The sequence below is a fragment of the Hemiscyllium ocellatum genome, chromosome 8, assembly GCF_020745735.1.
Source record: "Hemiscyllium ocellatum isolate sHemOce1 chromosome 8, sHemOce1.pat.X.cur, whole genome shotgun sequence".
NCBI classification, from domain to species: Eukaryota; Metazoa; Chordata; class Chondrichthyes; order Orectolobiformes; family Hemiscylliidae; genus Hemiscyllium; species Hemiscyllium ocellatum.
The window spans coordinates 33,744,174-33,761,273 of NC_083408.1; the positions used below are offsets into that span (position 1 = coordinate 33,744,174).

At 45.8% G+C, this 17,100-nt stretch overlaps 1 protein-coding gene across 1 annotated transcript in view; it reads right to left on the minus strand.

Annotated features, from left to right (window-relative positions):
• The window catches only part of LOC132818109 (inositol-trisphosphate 3-kinase A-like), a 99,132-nt gene that overhangs the window by 36,968 nt on the left and 45,064 nt on the right, over window positions 1-17,100 (minus strand). The window contains exon 3 of the mRNA XM_060828806.1: window positions 211-424. Within this exon, the coding sequence (XP_060684789.1) occupies window positions 211-424 (214 nt within the window). The remainder of the gene's footprint in view (window positions 1-210; window positions 425-17,100) is intronic.

Sequence of the window (17,100 nt, forward strand, 5' to 3'; positions counted from 1 at the left end):
TTGGCTGAGCACAGAGTGAGGTGCAGACTTCTCCTGAATCAGCAAACCTTCACACTTCCTACAGTACAACAGCCACTGTACTTTAAAAGCACTCCTGTGCCTGTAAAGGACTATGATAGGTGGGATACAAATACAGATCCTTGTGCTATGATGGCCACTTCCAGGTCATCAGTGACACCAATGTGGATTTCATAAAAGGTCATCACTTACCTTGTTCCCATTTTACAGTCCATGACGCAGGGGCTGTCAAACTCAGCCAACAGGTCATCCAGCTGAATATACCACTCTCCATCTTCATGTGTAATGCCATAGTAATGGGGCACAAAGGGAGCTAGCGAATCAGTTTTCAATTGCTCAAAGCACAGCTTCTCATTTTCACAGTACTTCTTCAGGATCCTCCCACCATTGCCAGCCTTGAAACTCCCTAAGTGACAAGAAGAACACAGCGCTGTTGTAACATGTGTGTACACAGAGTTATAGAATCATACAGCATGAAAACAGACCCTTCGTCCACTATGTCCATGCTGAGCAACAAACACTAAACAACACTCACCCCATCCATCTTCACTTGGTCCATTGCCTACTGTGCCCTGGCATTTTAATTATTCATCCTTAAATGTTGCAACAGTATTTGTCTCCATCACCCTCTCTATCACGCTCTGGGTGAAAAATATTTTCCTCAGATCCACTTGGTCCTCAGCTTAAGCCTATGCTATCCAATCTTCGACATGTATGTCATGAGCAAGAGATTCTCACGGTGGACGATTTTGAGATAAATGAGATAATCAGAGGGTTAGATCGGGTGGATAGCACGAGGGGGCACTGCTTCAAATTGAGGGATGGTAGACATAGGACAGATTTCAGCGGTAGTTTCTTTACTCAGAGAGTAGTAGGGGCATGGAACACCCTGCCTGCAACAGTTGTAGACTCGCCAACTTTACAGATATATGGACAAGAATGGAACAGTGTAGATTAGATAGGCTCAGATTGGTTTCACAGGGGGGCACAACATCAAGGGCCGAAAGGCCTGTACTGCGCTGGAATGTTCTATGCACTCTGTCTACGCCTCTCAAAATTTTGTATACCTCAATCAGATCTCCCCCAGCTTCCTTTGCTCCAAGGAAAGCAAACCAAGCCTACCCAGTCTCTCCTCATAACTGAGACTTTTCATCCTGGTGGATCTCCTCCGAAACCGACCGATAGTGCAATGACCAGAACTGCATGCAGCTACCTGGGCAATATTTCATATAGTTGTAACAAGACTTCTTTGCTCCTATAGTCTATTCCCTGGCGAATGAAGGCAAGCATCCCATTTGCCTTCTTCACCACCTTGTGCTGACACTTTCAGTAGAAGGATTCTGGGTAATCCAAGATGGAGGACAGAAATAATTGTGGCTGGAAAAGCTGCTCCTTTTTTTGAGGTATTTTAGGTGTTGGAGGTGATTTCCTCGAATTCCAGGAACAGCAATTACTGTCATAGGCACAGACAGACGTTTCAGTGGCTAGCAGTGAAAAATCAGAATGGTGTGTTGCCTCCCTGATCCCAGGATCAAGGATATCTCAAAGAGGGTGCAGAATGTTCTCAAGGGGCAGATGGACCAGCATGAGGTCATTGTACACATTGGAACCAACGACACAGGAAGGGAAAAGGATGAGATTCTGAAGGGAGAATATAGTAAGTTAGGCAGGAATTTAAAAATGAGGTCCTTGAGGATAGTAATATCTGGATTACTCCTGGTGCTACGAGCTAGTGAGAGTAGGAAAAGGAGGATAAAGCAGCTGTATGGAAGAAGGATTCGTATTTTTGAATCATTGGAATCTCTTCTGGGGTAGAAATGACCTGTACAAGAAGGACGGATTGCACCTGAATTGGAAGGGGTCTAATATACTGGCAGGGAGATTTACTAGAGCTGCTCAGGAGGGTTCAAACTTGTGGGGAGGTGGGACCCAAGGAAACAGTGAGGAATGAGATCAATCTGAGACTGGTACAATTGGGAAAGGGAGCGAATCAAACAGGGCAGGCAGGGACAAAGCAGAGAACAAGGTAGGACTGATAAATTAAACTGCATTTATTTCAGTGCAAGGGTCCTACCAGGGAAGGCAGATGAACTCAGGGCATGGTTATGAACATGGGATTGGGATATCATAGCAATTACAGAAACATGGCTCAGGGATGGACAGGACTGGCAGCTTAATGTTCCAGGATACAAATGCTACAGGAAGGATAGAAAGGGAGGCAAGAGAGGAGGGGGAGTGGCATTTTTGATAAGGGATAGCACTACAGCTGTGCTGAGGGAGGATATTCCTGGGAATACATTTGGGGAAGTTATTTGGGTGGAACTGAGAAATAAGAAAGGGATTGTATTAATGGGATTGTATTATAGACCCCCTAATAGTCAGTGGAAAATTCAGTAACAAATTTGGAAGGAGATTTCAGTTATCTGTAAAAATAATAGGGTGGTTCTGGTAGGGGATTTTAACTTTGCAAAAATAGACTGGGGCTGCCATAGTGTTAAGGATTTAGATGGAGAGGAATTTGTTAAGTGCATACAATAGAAGTTTTCTGACTCAGTATGTGGATGTACCTACTAGAGAAGGTGCAAAACTTGACCTATTCTTGGGAAATAAGGTAGAGCAGGTGACTAAAGTGTCAGTGGGGAAGCACTTTAGGCAGACCAGATCTAAAAGTTGAAGTTCTGAATTGGAGGAAGGCTAGTTTTGACGTTATTAGGCAAGAACGTTCAAAAGGTGAAAAATATGGTGCTGGAAAAACACAGCAGGCCAGGCACCATCTGAGGAACAGGAGAATCAATGTTTCAGGCACAAGCCCTTCTTCAGAAATGAGGCTGGTGTGCCAAGTGAGCTGAGATAAAGGGTAGGGGGGAGGGAATTTGGGGGAGGGGTGCTGGGAATATGATAGGTGGAAGGAGGTGAGGGTGAGGGTGATAGGTCGGAGAGGGGGTGGGGGCGGAGAGGTCAGGAAGAAGATTGTAGGTCAAGAGGGTGGTGCTGAATCCGGTGGTTGGGACAAAGATAAGGTGGGGGGGAGGGGAAATGAGGAAGCTGGACAAATCTACATTCGTCCCGTGTGGTTGGAGGGTTCCTAGGCGGAAGATGACGCGCTCTTCCTCCAGGCATCGTGTGGTCAGGGTCTGGCGATGGAGGAGGCCAAGGACCTGCATATCCTTGGCGGAATGGGAGGGGGAGTTAAAATGTTCAGCCACGGGGCGGTTGGGTTGGTTGGTGCGGGTGTCCCAGAGGTGTTCCCTGAAACGTTCCGCAAGTAGGCGGCCTGTCTCCCCAATGTAAAGGAGACCACATCGGTTGCAGCGGATATAGTAAGTGATGTGTGTGGAGGTGCAGGTGAATTTGCAGATCCATTGGGGCCTTGAGGGAGGTGAAGGGGGAGGTGTGGGCGCAAGTTTTGCACTTCTTGCGGTTGCAGGTGAAGGTGCCGGGAGTGGAGGTTGGGTTGGTGTGGGTTGTGGACCTGACGAGACTGATAGGGGTGGGGAGGGAAATATATCCTGGAGGTAGGTCAGTTTGGAGGTGGCGGAAATGACGGAGGATGATACGATGTATCCAGAGATTGGTGGGGTGGAAGGTGAGGACCAGTGGGGTTCTGTCCTTGTGGTGATTGGAGGGGCAGGACTCAAGGGCAGAGGTGCAGGAAGTGGAGGAGATGCGGTGAAGAGCATCGTTGATCACATCGGAGGGGAAATTGCAGTCTTTGAAGAAGGAGGCCATTTGGGTTGTTTGGTATTGGAATTGGTCCTCCTGGGAGCAGATGCAGTGGAGGCAGAGGAATTGGGAATGTGGGATGGCATTTTTACAGGGGGCAGGGTGGGAGGAGGTGTAGTCTAGGTAGCTGTGAGAGTCAGTCGGTTTATAGTACATGTTCGTGTTGATTCGGTCGCCCGAGATAGAAATGGAAAGGTCTAGGAAGGGGAGGGAGGAGTCTGAGATGGTCCAGATAAATTTGAGGTCGGGGTGGAAGGTGTTGGTAAAGTGGATGAACTGTTCAAACTCCTCGTGGGAGCACGAGGCAGCGCCGATACAGTCATCGATGTAGCGGAGGAAAAGGTGGGGGATGGTGCCAGTGTAGCTGCGGAAGATGGACTGTTCCACATATCCGATGAAGAGACAACATTGCTGGGGCCCATGTGGGTGCCCATGGCTACTCCTTTGGTTTGGAGGAAGTGGGAGAATTGGAAGGAGAAGTTGTTAAGAGTCAGGCGAAGGAGGGTGTCAGTGGAAGGGTACTGGTTGGGTTGCGGGAGAGGAAGAAGCGGAGGGCTTTGAGTCCTTTGTGATGGGGGATGGAAGTGTGTTGGGACTGGATATCCATCGTGAAGATAAGGCGTTGGGGCCCAGGAAGCGAAAATCATGGAGGAGGTGGAGGGTGTGGGTGGTGTCCTGAATGTAGGTGGGGAGTTCTTGGACTAAGGGGGACAGGACAGTGTCAAGATATGCAGAGATGAGTTCGGTGGGGCAGAAGCAGGCTTAAAAAAATGGGTTGGCCGGGGAAGTTGGGTTTGTGGATTTTGGGGTAGAAACGGGCGGTGCGGGGTTGTGGGACTATAAGGTTGGAGGCAGTGGATGGGAGATCTCCTGAGGTGATGAGGTTATGGATGGTCTGGGAGATGATGGTTTGGTGGTGGGAGGTGGGATCATGGTCAAGGGGGCAGTGTCCGCGAGTTGGTGTCTAGCTTCAATGGCGCCAAACTACCACTGTGCCTCACTTGTCTGCCGGTTTGATGGTGAGGTTGGGGTTGGAGCGGAGGGAGTGGAGGGCTGCGTGTTGTGAGGGTGAGAGGTTGAAGTGGGTGAGAGAGGTGGACAGGGTGAGGCGGTCAACGTTGCGGCAGCAGTTGGATATGAAGAGATCGAGGGCAGGTAAGAGGCCAGCACGAGGTATCCAGGTGGATGGTGTGTGTTGGAGGTGGGAGAAGGGGTCATCAGAGGGTGAGCGAGAATCCTGGTTGAAGAAGTAGGCACGGAGGCGAAGGTGGCGAAGACCTGCGCGATGTCTAGCTGCGTGTCGAACTTGTTAATCCAGGAGCGTAGGGGGATGAAGGTGAGGCCTCTGCTGAGGACTGATCGTTCATCCTCAGAGAGGGGGAGGTCTGGAGGGATGGTGAAAATACGGCAGGTCTGGGAGCTAGGACCTGATGTGGGGCTGGAGCTGGGAGTGGGGGTGGAGTTAGGCATGAGGGCGGAGTTAGTCGTGAGGGCAGAGTAGGTCATAGGGGAGGAGTTGGTCGTGGGGGCGGAGTTGGTCATGGGGACGGAGATCGTCATGGGGACGGAGATCAATGTGAAGCGTGAGGGCGGAGAAGCGTGCGGTGTGGTCCTTGAACAGGTGAGTGACGTCACTGGGGGCAGAAGTATCTGCGGCGACAGCAGCTCCGGGGGCAGAAGTGGCATGCTGGGCAGAAACGGCACTGGTCCCGGTAGCCGTGGATCCCGCGGTGGTGCATGGCTGCAAGCGTGGAACAGAGGATCTGGAGGCATCAGATCTGTTGCAGGTACTGGTTGTCCTGGTTGGGTCCAAATTGTGTTGGTCTGAGTGTGTCCGGAGTCCGTGCGGGGTCAGTCGGTTCCGTAGGCAGGTGTTGTGGAAGGAGATGTGGCTGTGGTAGCGAGTCTGTTTCAGGACATGGCTGAAGAGCTTCAGGGCAGAGGAGATGACCTGGGGGCTGCAGTGAGAGAGGGACTCACTGAGATCCTTGTAGAGGGAGGAGGAGAGCATCTTCAAGGTATGCATCCTTGAAAGAGGATTCGCAGTAGGTTAAGATCAACCAGGAGAAAGTGAGGACTGCAAATGCTGGAGACCAGAGTGGAAAAATATGGTGCTGAAAACACACAGCAGGCCGCTTGGCACACCAGCCTCATTCCTGAATAAGGGCTTATGCCCGGAACGTCGATTCTCCTGCTCCTCGGATGCTGCCTGGCCTATTGTGTTTTTCCAGCACCACATTTTTCAACTCTGGTCTCCAGCATCTGCAGTCCTCACTTTCTCCTCGAAGGACTTTCAAAAGCTGATTGGGTGCAGATGTTCGCAAGTAAAGGGACGGCTGGAAAATGGGAGCCTTCAAAAATGAGATAACGAGAATCCAGAGAAAGTATATTCTTGTTAGGGTGAAAGGAAAGGCTGGTAGGTGTAGGGAATGCTGGATGACTAGAGAAATTGAGGTTTTGTTTAAGAAAAAGAAGGAAGCATATGTCAGGTATAGACAGGATAGATCGAGTGAATTCTTAGAAGAGTATAAAGACAGTAGGAGTATACTGAAGAGGGAAATCAGGAGGGCAAAAAGGGGACATGAGATAGCTTTGGCAAATAGGGTTAAGGAGAATCCAAAGAGTTTTTACAATTACATTCATGACAAAAGGGTAACTAGGGAGAGAATAGGACCCCTCAAAAGATCAGCAAGGCAGTCTGTGTGGAACCGCAAGAGGTGGGGGAAATACTAAATGAGTATTTCACATTAGTATTTACTGTGGAGAAGGACATGGAAGATATAGAATGTGGGGAAATAGATGGTGACATCTTGAAAAATGTCCAGATTACAGAGGAGGAAGTGCTGGATGTCTTTGAATGCGTAGAAGTAGATAAATCCCCAGGACCTGATCAGGTGTACCCTAGAACTCTGTGGGAAGCGAGGGAAGTGATTGCTGAGCCCCTTGCTGAGATATTTGTATCATCGATAGTCACAAGTAAGGTGCCGGAAGACTGGAGGTTGGCTAACGTGGTGCCACTGTTTAAGAAGAGTGGTAAGGACAAGTCAGGGAACTATAGACCAGTGAGCCTGATGTCGGTGGTAGGCAAGTTGTTGGAGGGAATCCTGAGGAACAGGAAGTACATGTATTTGGAAAGGCAAGGTCCGATTAGGGATAGTCAGCATGGCTTTATGTGTGGGAAATCATGTCTCACAAACTTGATTGAATTTTTTAAAGTAACAAAGAGGATTGATGAGGGCAGAGCGGTAGATGTGATCTATATGGACTTCAGTAAGGCACTCGACAAGGTTCCCCATGCGAGACTGGTTAGCAAGGTTAGATCTCATGGAATACAGGGAGAACTAGCCATTTGGATACAGAACTGGCTCGAAGGTAGAAGACAGAGGGTAGTGGTGGAGGGTTGTTTTTCAGACTGGAGGCCTGAGACCAGTGGTGTGCCAAAAGGATTGGTACTGGGTCCACTACTTTTCGTCATTTATGTAAATGATTTGGACATGAACATCAAAGGTATAATTTGTAAGTTTGGAGATGACACCAAAATTAGAGGTGTAGTGGACAATGAAGAAGGTAACTTCAGATTACAACGGGATCTTGACCAGATGGGCCAATGAGTAGTGGCAGATGGAGTTTAGTATATATAAATGTGAGGTGCTGCATTTTGAAAAAGTAAATCAGAGCAGGAGTTATGGTAAGGTCCTAGGGAGAGTTGCTGAGCACTTGGAGTGCAGGTTCATCATTCCTTGCAAGTGGAGTCACAGGTAGATAGGATAGTGAAGAAGGCGTTTGGTATGCTTTCTTTTATTGGTCAGAGCATTGAGTATAGGAGTTGGGAGGTCAACTGTACAGGACATTGGTTAGGCCATTGTTGGAATATTGCGTGCAAATCTGGTCTCCTTCCAATTGGAAAGATACTGTGAAACCTGAAAGGGTTCAGAAAAGGTTTACAAGTGTCGGAGGATTTGAGCTACAGGGAGAGGCTGAATAGGCTGGGGCTGTTATCCCTGGAGCGCTGGAGGCTGAGGGGTGACCTTATAGAGCTTTATAAAATCATGCAGGCATGGATAGAATAAATAGGCAAGGTTTTATCCTGGGGTGGGGGAAGTGCAGAACTAGAGGGCATAGATTTAGGGTGAGAGGGGAAAGATATAAAAGGGACCTAAAGGGGAACTTTTTCATGCAGAGGGTGGTGTGAGTATGGAATGAGCTGCCAGAGGAAGTGGAGGATGCTGGTACAATTACACCATTTATAAGGCATTTGGATGGGTATATGGTTAGGAAGGGTTTAAAGGGACATGGACGAAGTGCTGGCAAATGGGAGTATATTAGGTTGGGATATCTGGTCAGCATGGATGGGTTGGACTGAAGGGTCTGTTTCTGTGCTGTATACCTCTATGACTTGTACACCAAAGTCTTTTCATTCTTCAGTCCGAGGGACATATCATTCATTGTGCATTAGATGTTATTAGACCTCCCAAAATGCGTCACCTTGGACTTATCAGGATTAAATTTCATCTGCTATTGCTCTACCCAATTTAGCAGCTGATCAATATCAGATTGTAACCTGAGACCATCCTCCTTACCATCAACCACACCACCAATTTATATGTCATCTGCAAACTTACTCATTAAACCTGCTACGTTCACACCCAAGTTGTTGTTGTAAATAACAAACAGCAAGGGTCCCAGCACCGATCCCTGTGATACATCACTGGCCACAGGCTTCCAATTAAATAAATAGCCCTCCACCTTCATGTTTTGCCTCCTATTTGTAATAGACTTATAGTTTGCCAACTTGTCTTGGATCACATGGGCTCTTACCTTTTGGACGAGCCTTTTTTATGGGATCTTGTCGATGGCCTTACTGAAGCCCATGCAAACCATACTAACTGCACTATCCTCATCAATATATTTCATCACCTTTTCAAAAACTCAATTAAATTAGTCAGATAGAATCTTCCTAAACAAATCCATGCTGACTAACTTTGATCAATCACTTCCATTTAAGTATTGATTAATGAGATACCTCAGATCTTTTTCCAATAAGTTCCTGACCACAGATGTCAGACTAACTGGTCTACAATTATCTGGCCTATCCCTGTTGCCCTTTTTGAAGAAAAGAACTGTATTAGCTACTGAACATCGTGACATTGGCTACCACACAGCTGTCAGGTGGCTCGTCCAGTCATCTGCCATGTCACCAGTGGCCAGCGAAGTATTAAATATCTGCCAAGGACCCAGCAGTCTCCTCCCATTGCCGTCTGGGATACATCTCATCAGACTCTGACAATTTATGTACCTGCATACTCTCTAAAACATCTAATAGCCCTTCCTTATTAATCTTAATGTATTCTAGAACCACAATATCGCAAATGAAATCCCCAGCTACATCTGCAATATACTCAGCTCTTGAAAAACACTTCAAGAATGCTTCCATGCTCACTTCCCAATGAACACTGTCCAAACATCCTGGTCTCTCCTCAACTGACCATTGACCTAATGGTCACCATTTTCATTTGTCATAACCTCCTCACATTAGTATGGAGGTGCTGGTGTTGGATTGGGGTGGACAAAGTTAAAAGCACACAACATCAGGTTATCGTCCAACAGGTTTATTTGGAAGTACTAGCTTTTGGAATGCTACTCCTTCGTCAGATAACTAGCTACCTTGAAATGAGTAGTCCTTGCTTGACCATTTCAGAGATCAGTTAAGATTCAACCATATTGTTGAGTCTGGAGTCACGTGTAGGCTAGACCACAAAAGGAATGGCAGATTTTCTTCCCTAAAGGACATTAGTGAGCCAGATGGGTTTTCATTTTAAATCAATAAAAATAATTTTGTGGTCACCATTGTGAAGACTAACACAATCCTCCAGATTTACCACTCAAATTTAAATTCCAGCAGCCACTGCGGTGGGACATGAAAACAGCTAAGATGGTTGCTAGTTCAGTATATCCTTGAATAAAGAAGATGGTGTAACTGACAGGAGAGAGGCTCTGTGCAGAATTGTAAGAGTGGAAAAGTAACTGACCCATGCCCCCTCCCAGCCCTGTCAAAGTTCATCCTTTGAGGGAGGTTGGGAGTGGGAAAGAGTGCAGAATGCAATAGGTATAAAATCCAGCCTGGTCTGATCAGCGGCCTTAAATAACTGACCTTATATTGCTAACCACGCAAGGGAGAATTAAATCCAGGATCTTTGTCAAATTGGACAACAAGTTATGGTGGGGGTGGTTAGTGTTGGGCTTTATTTTTGAATGTCATTTCCTGAAATAAACTGACTTGACATTTGAATGTGTAGACAGTCTGTCCTCCTCATTTTGCAAGATCACTGCCCACAGACATCACAGAAAACAGGAAGTAGCAAGACTGACCATAGAGTACCCCGCACTCACACTGAGATCCACAACCACTTTTGCCTGACATTATACAAGGTGGAAATCTGCATGCACACACAAACTGGGTATTTTGAAGCTTAAAGTGCCAGCGCAATGTGATTTTATGGGAGGTTTTGGATGCTGTATATTAAGTTTGAAACTGCTTAGCTCTGGCGGTTCTCTGGCAGCCCCAGAGGGGAAAGATTTGAAAGGGATCTAAGGGGAAACTTTTTCATGCAGAGGATGGTGCATGTATGGAACAAGCTGCCAGAGAAACTGGTGGAGGCTGGTATAATTGCAACATTTAAAAGGCATCTGGATGGGGAGTAGAATGGGAAGGGTTTAGAGCAGACCTGGGCATCTTACGGCCCGCGGGCCATTTCCGGCTCTTTAGTTGTTCCTGTCCGGCCCGCATGAGGTCAATCTTAAATTAGAACATAAATGAAAAAGTATTTACGCCATGCACGCAATATAACTATGTTGCTTTTGTTTTGAAAAGGATGTTTTACTTTTATTTACGTATGGACGCACATGCGCGTGTATGTACATGCGTGAACAGCTAAAAGTGATGTTTGCTGGCTAGCCCTCAAAATGTCAGCTCACGCCAAGACAAGTTCTGTCATATCCCACAAAATCGCCAGAAACAGTAAACCAATTTACTGATGGAGAGTTTATTAAGGAGTGCTTGTTGGACTCAAGAGAAAAAGGAGGCATTTGAGAATGTGCCCCTCTCCCGACGCACTGTATCGAGAAGGACTGGGGACATCGTGAGAAATCTGGAGCTTCAGCTGCAGCACAGAGCAGTCAACTTTGACTTTTTTCCCTTGGCTTTGGATGAGAGCTGCGACGTATGTGACACAGCCCAGCTACTCATCTTCGTACGTGGGATAACTATGTACTTTAAGATCATGGAGGAGCTGGCAGCCATGCAAGTCAATGAAAGGAACAACAACTGGTAATGATTTGTTCACGGAGGTAAATGCATATTTGGACACATTGGGACTAAAATGGGACAAGCTGGCGGGTGTGACAACGGATGGTTGTCCAAATCTAACGGGAAAAATGTTGGACTCTTAAAGAGAATGCAGGATAAAGTGACAGAAATTGACCCTGACCAGAAATTGGTATTTTTCCATTGTATTATACATCAGGAATTGTTGTGTAAGTCAGTGTTAAAAATTAACCGTGTGGTTGATGTTGTAACTAAAATAGTTAACTTCATCAGGGCAAGAGCTTTGAATCACAGGCAGTTTGTTGCACTTTTGGAGGAAAATGAGACTGAACATCGTGACATAGGCTACCACACAGCTCTCAGGTGGCTCAGCCTGGGCAAAATGCTGAAAAGTGTATGGGAGCTGAGAGAAGAGATTCAAGATTTCTGTGTGAAGAAAGGGAATGGCATTCCACAGCTTTCAGATGCAGACTGGATTGCAGACCTTGGTTTTGCTGTTGAATGAACTAAATGTGAAACTGCAGTGCAAGGGCCTTTTTGTGCATGAAATGTACAACTTGGTGAAGGCTTTTATGAGAAAGTTGCAGCTTCTCTGAAGCCAAATGGAGGACAACATTCTCACCCACTTGCCAACACTGAAGGAAGCCGTACCTTCAGCTGATCACTTCCCACAGGTACTGATCTATGTTAGAAGCACTGCATGGTGAATTTTCAAGGCGATTTCAAGACTTTAAAACGGTTGAGAATAAAATGCACATGATTATTTTCCCCACTTCCATGCAATGTGGAGAAAGCACCTAGTGGTATTCAGCTTGAACTCATTGACCTGCAGTCTGACACACTTCTGGCAGAGTACTTTAGTTCAGTCTCACTGCTTGATTTTTACTCTTCCCTCAAAGAGGAGAACTTTCCACACATGAGAAGGCATGCGCAGAAGATTCTAGTCCTCTTTGGATCTACCTATATATGTGAACAGACATTCTCAGTGATGAAGTTCAACAAATCCATATACAGATCCTCTATCACTGATGATCACCTCTCAGCTGTCCTTCGCATATCCACCTCAGACATTCAACCAGATTTCAGTTCAAGCCCAAAACAGACTGGATTTTTCTCACTAAACAAGTAAAATGAACTGAAAAACATCAAAAGCATTTATTGCTTGTTGTATAGAGTTGTTTGTTGTTTGTAATACTGAACAATAATGAAACAACTTTTACATGTTAGAAAAAATGAAATACTGAAATTATTGTTTTTACAGTTTATTTCTTCTATATTTGACCTACTCCACAATTTCATATCTTTATTGTATCAGAATATTCTCATTCTTTTGATTATAAGTTTCAGTGCAAAACTGTATAATTTAGTACTTTTGATAATGGGAGAAAATTAATACGGAGCAGAATTATGTTCAACTTATTGTTGGTTCGGCCCTCCAACACAACTCAGGTTTCTCATGTGGCCCCTTGGAAGAAATAAATGCCCACCCCTGGTTTAGAGAGATATAGGCCAGATGCTGGCAAATAGGGCTAGACTAATTTAGGATATCTGGTTGGCATGACAAGTTGGATTGAAAGGTCTGTTTCCATGTTTTACAGCTCTGTGACTCTATGACTCCAAGATTTAATTACAAAAATAGGCCCATTATTGAGGATCAGGCAATTGCACTCTTGTTCTGATGTTTAATAGCTGTGTGTTCCAGTCAGTCTAGGGCTCAGAGCTCACAATCCAGGACAACATTCTTGTGTAGTGTTGTGGGAACGCGCGACTGACAGAGGGGATGAATTTTAGGCAAAGATCTCAGCTGATGGGCCTGTCTGTCATTGGATGCAGATGATGCCATGCCATTGCTTTGATGGATTCATAGTCCAGAGATTCATGAATTGTTCTGGGGATGCATGTTCGAATCCCACTGCAGCAGGTAGTGGGATTTGAAGTCAATAATAAAAAAGAAATCTGGGATTAAAACTCTAATGATGAATATGTCAATTGTCATTGATTGTCATCTGGTTCCCTAATGTTCTTTTACGAAGAAAATCTGGCATCCTTACCTGATTGGAACTACAAATGGCTCCAGACCTGCAGCAATTTGGTTGAATCTTTACTGCCTTCTGGAACAGCTTAGAAAGTCACACAATTGTATCAACCCAATAAAAAGTCGCAAAAAACAAATCAAATCATTTGGATCATCTGGCATCGACACTGGCACTGGAAATGACAAAGGCAAAACACCCTCATCGACCCTCCTTACCAACATCTGGGAGCGTATGCCAATATTGGGAGATCTGTTTTACAGACTAGTCAGGCCACAAGTTGACACAGTCACACTCACAGAATTAAACCTTCCAGACAATGTCCAAGACCCCACCATCACCATCCTTGGACAAGCCCAGCAGTATATCCATTGTTAGCACAGTGGATATACAGTCAGGACAGAATTGCCTGGGAGGCCTCAATGTTTCACCTCACTGGGTTAGCACGCTGGAAATCAAGCCCTGCTATTCGAAGAGTCATTATAAACGTTAAAGATTTTATTAAATCGTGCAACTTCCTCAGTGTATCTGTTATTTAGACCCAGTTGATAGACAAACGGGACGGCATGGTGGCTCAATGACTAGCACTGCTGCCTCAGAGTGTCAGGGTCCCAGGTTCGATTCCAGCCTCGGGCAACTGTCTGTGTGGAGTTTGCACATTCTCCCTGTGTCTGCGTGGGTTTCCTCCAGATGCTCCAGTTTCCTCCCACAATCCAAAAGATGTGCGGGTCAGGAGAATTGGCCATGCTAAATTGCCCATAGTGTTAGGCGCATTAGTCAGAGGGAAATGGTTCTGAGTGGGTTACTCTTCGGTGTGGACTTGTTGGGCCGAAGGGCCTGTTTCCACACTGTAGGGATTCTAACCTAATCAAAACTGGACGAGTTCTTTATACTTAATAAAAATAATGATTTAATACGAAAAAATCGTTTAGCTGTAGATAAACGACTATGAACTGACAACATATTACTCTACGAGTTAACATTCTAACCTACTTATGAAAACTCTTCAACACACATAGAGAGAGCCAAAGAAACATGGGTGTAATGGACAGAGGGAAAGACTGGGAAGGCACATCAGTGGTCCCTGTCCACAGGTATTATTGAGATGGTCCTTTTAGCTTGTTATCAGGATGCACTCATCCTTGATTATCCTTCTTCAGATACTTTCACTTGCTTGCAAAGGGTAAGGGTGACTGGTTTACCCTTATAAATTCTCTGGTTTATTCATTTAAGTGCCACACTTATAGCAACTGCTGATGAAAATTTACTTGACTTTCTTCGGGATTAAGATATTTATTTTTTATGGCAGAGAATAGAGACAGCTCCTGCCCTTGCGGGGAATCAATGGTTTCTCTCAAACATTCACACCCACAAGCCGTTCAGCTTCTTGGGACCCAATCACATTGCTGTTGGCATGTGGAAGGTGTTTGTCATTGGTCCATGGAGTGGTGATCAATTGTCAATCAGCTACTTGTTGGCGGACAAAGCTTCATTTGTCCACAACCCTTGGCTTCAGCTCGACTGCAAACCACTGCTGGAACAAACAGCTATATGAACAGTACTTACAACGAGGTTGTGTTATTTGCTTCAATATCCTTAGCCAAAAGTCCTACTGATTAAGCTGCTCAGATCCTAAAGTTGCTTGACTGTTTCGGCAGCAGGTGGTGAGGGAACCAACAAGAGCAAAAAACATACTTGACCTTCCTTATCAATCTGCCAGCTGCAGATGCATCTGTCCATGACCATATCAGTGAGAGTGACCACCGCACAGTCCTTGTGGAGATGAAGTCCCACCTTCATAGTGAGAATACCCTCGTGTGTCGTTATCACCATGCTAAATCAGACAGACTTTAAACAAATCTACCAACTCAAGAGTGGGCATCCATGAGGTGCTGCGGGCCGTTAGCAGCAGCAGAGTTGTACTCCAGCGTAATCAGCAATCTCATGGTTCTGCCACTCAACCATTACCATTAAGCCAGGGGGATCAAACCTGCTTCAACTGAGAGTGGAGGAGAACATGCCAGGAGCAGCACCAGGCATACCTGGTGAAGGTACCGACTTCATGCCAAACAACATAAGCAGCAAGTGATAGACAGAGGTAAGCAATCCCACAACCAACAGATTAGACGTATACTCTGCAGTCCTGCCACCTGTTATGAATGATGGCAGACAATTAAACAACTCACTGGGGGAGGAAGCTCCACAAATAACCCTATATCACTGACGGAGAACCCAACACCTCAGTGCAAAAGATAAGGTGGAAGTACTTGCAACAATCTTAATCATAAGTACCGAGTGGATGATCCATCTTGGACTCAGCCAGGGGTCTGCAGCATCACAGATACCAATCTTCAGCCAACCTGATTCACTCCACGTGATACCCAGTAATGGCTGGAGACACTGGGTACCACAAAGGCTCACTCAACATCCTAGCAATAGTACTGAAGACTTGTGCTCTGGAAATTGCCACTCCCATAGCAAAGCTTTTCCAGTACAGTTACAACACTGGCATCTATCCAACAATATGGAAAATTGCCCGGGTATGTCCTTTACACTCAAAGCAGGACAAATCTAGCCTCCCCAATTACCACCCTATCAGTCTACTCTCACACATCAGTAAAGGGATGGAAGGTGTCATCAACAGTGCTACCATGCAGCACCTGCTCAGCAATAACCTGCTCAGTGACTCCCAGCTTTGAGAAAAGAGCAGAATGTGCCGTGACAGTAACAATGTCTGACATAAAGGCTGTGTTTGTGGTACCAGGGAGCCTGAGCAAAACTGAAGATCGTGGGAATCAGAAAAAACTCTCCAATGGTTAGAGTCATTCCTGACACATTGGAAGATGGTTGTGGTTGTTTGAGGTCAATCATCTCAGCTGACCTCAAACAACCTGCAGGATAACTCTGCAGGAGTCCCTCAGGATAGTGCCCGAGACCCAACCATCTTCTGCTGCTTCATCAACGACTTTCCCTTCACCATCAGGTTTAAAGTGGGGTTGAGCACCGATGACTGCATAATGTGCAGCACTGTCCACAACTCCTTAGATACTGAAACAGTCCACATCCAAATACAACAACACCTGGACAATATCCAGGTTTGGACTGATAAGTGGCAAGTACCATTTGCACCACACTAATGCTAGGCAATAACCATCTCTAATAAAAGGCAATCTAACAACCATCCCTTGACCTCCAATACTGTTACCAACACTGAATCCTCAACTGTCAACATCCTCGGAATTACCATTGACCAGAAACCAGATGGGCCATATAAATACAGCGGCTACAAGAACAGGTTGGAGGCTAGGAATATAGCAGCGAATAACTCACGTCCTGACTTCATAAAAACCTGTCCATCATCTACAAGGCATAAGTCAGGAATGTGATGGAATGGTCTGCACTTGCCTGGATGGGTGCAGCTCCACGAACACCCAAGAAGCTTGACACCATCCAGGACAAAGCAGTCTGCTTGTTTGGAGCCACAGCTGCAAACATCCATTCTCTCCACCACTGATGCTCAGTAGCAGCAGTATACTGTATACACCATCTCAAGATGCACTGCAGAACTTCACCAAAGATCCTTAGACAACATCTACCAAACCCATGACCACTTCCAGCTAGAAGAACAAGGGCGGCACTTACGTGGGAACGCCACCATCTGCGATTCCCCTCAAAGCTGCTCACCATCCTGACTATCCCCATTCCTTCAAAATCACTGGGTCAAACTCCTAGAATTCCCTTCCCAATGGCATTGTGGGCCAACCTACAGCACATGGGCTGCAGTTGCAGCTGATCAAGAAAGCAGTTCACTAATATCTTCCCAGGAACAACTCGGTATGGGGTTATAAATACTGGCTCAGCTAGTGAGACTCACATCCTACACTGAATACATTTTTAAAAACTGGGGCATTTGGTACAGTCTTCCACCCAATACTGATTCTACAGCAGAATCACTGTAACAAATCATACAGCCATTATCACATTGCTAAATGTGCACGCTTG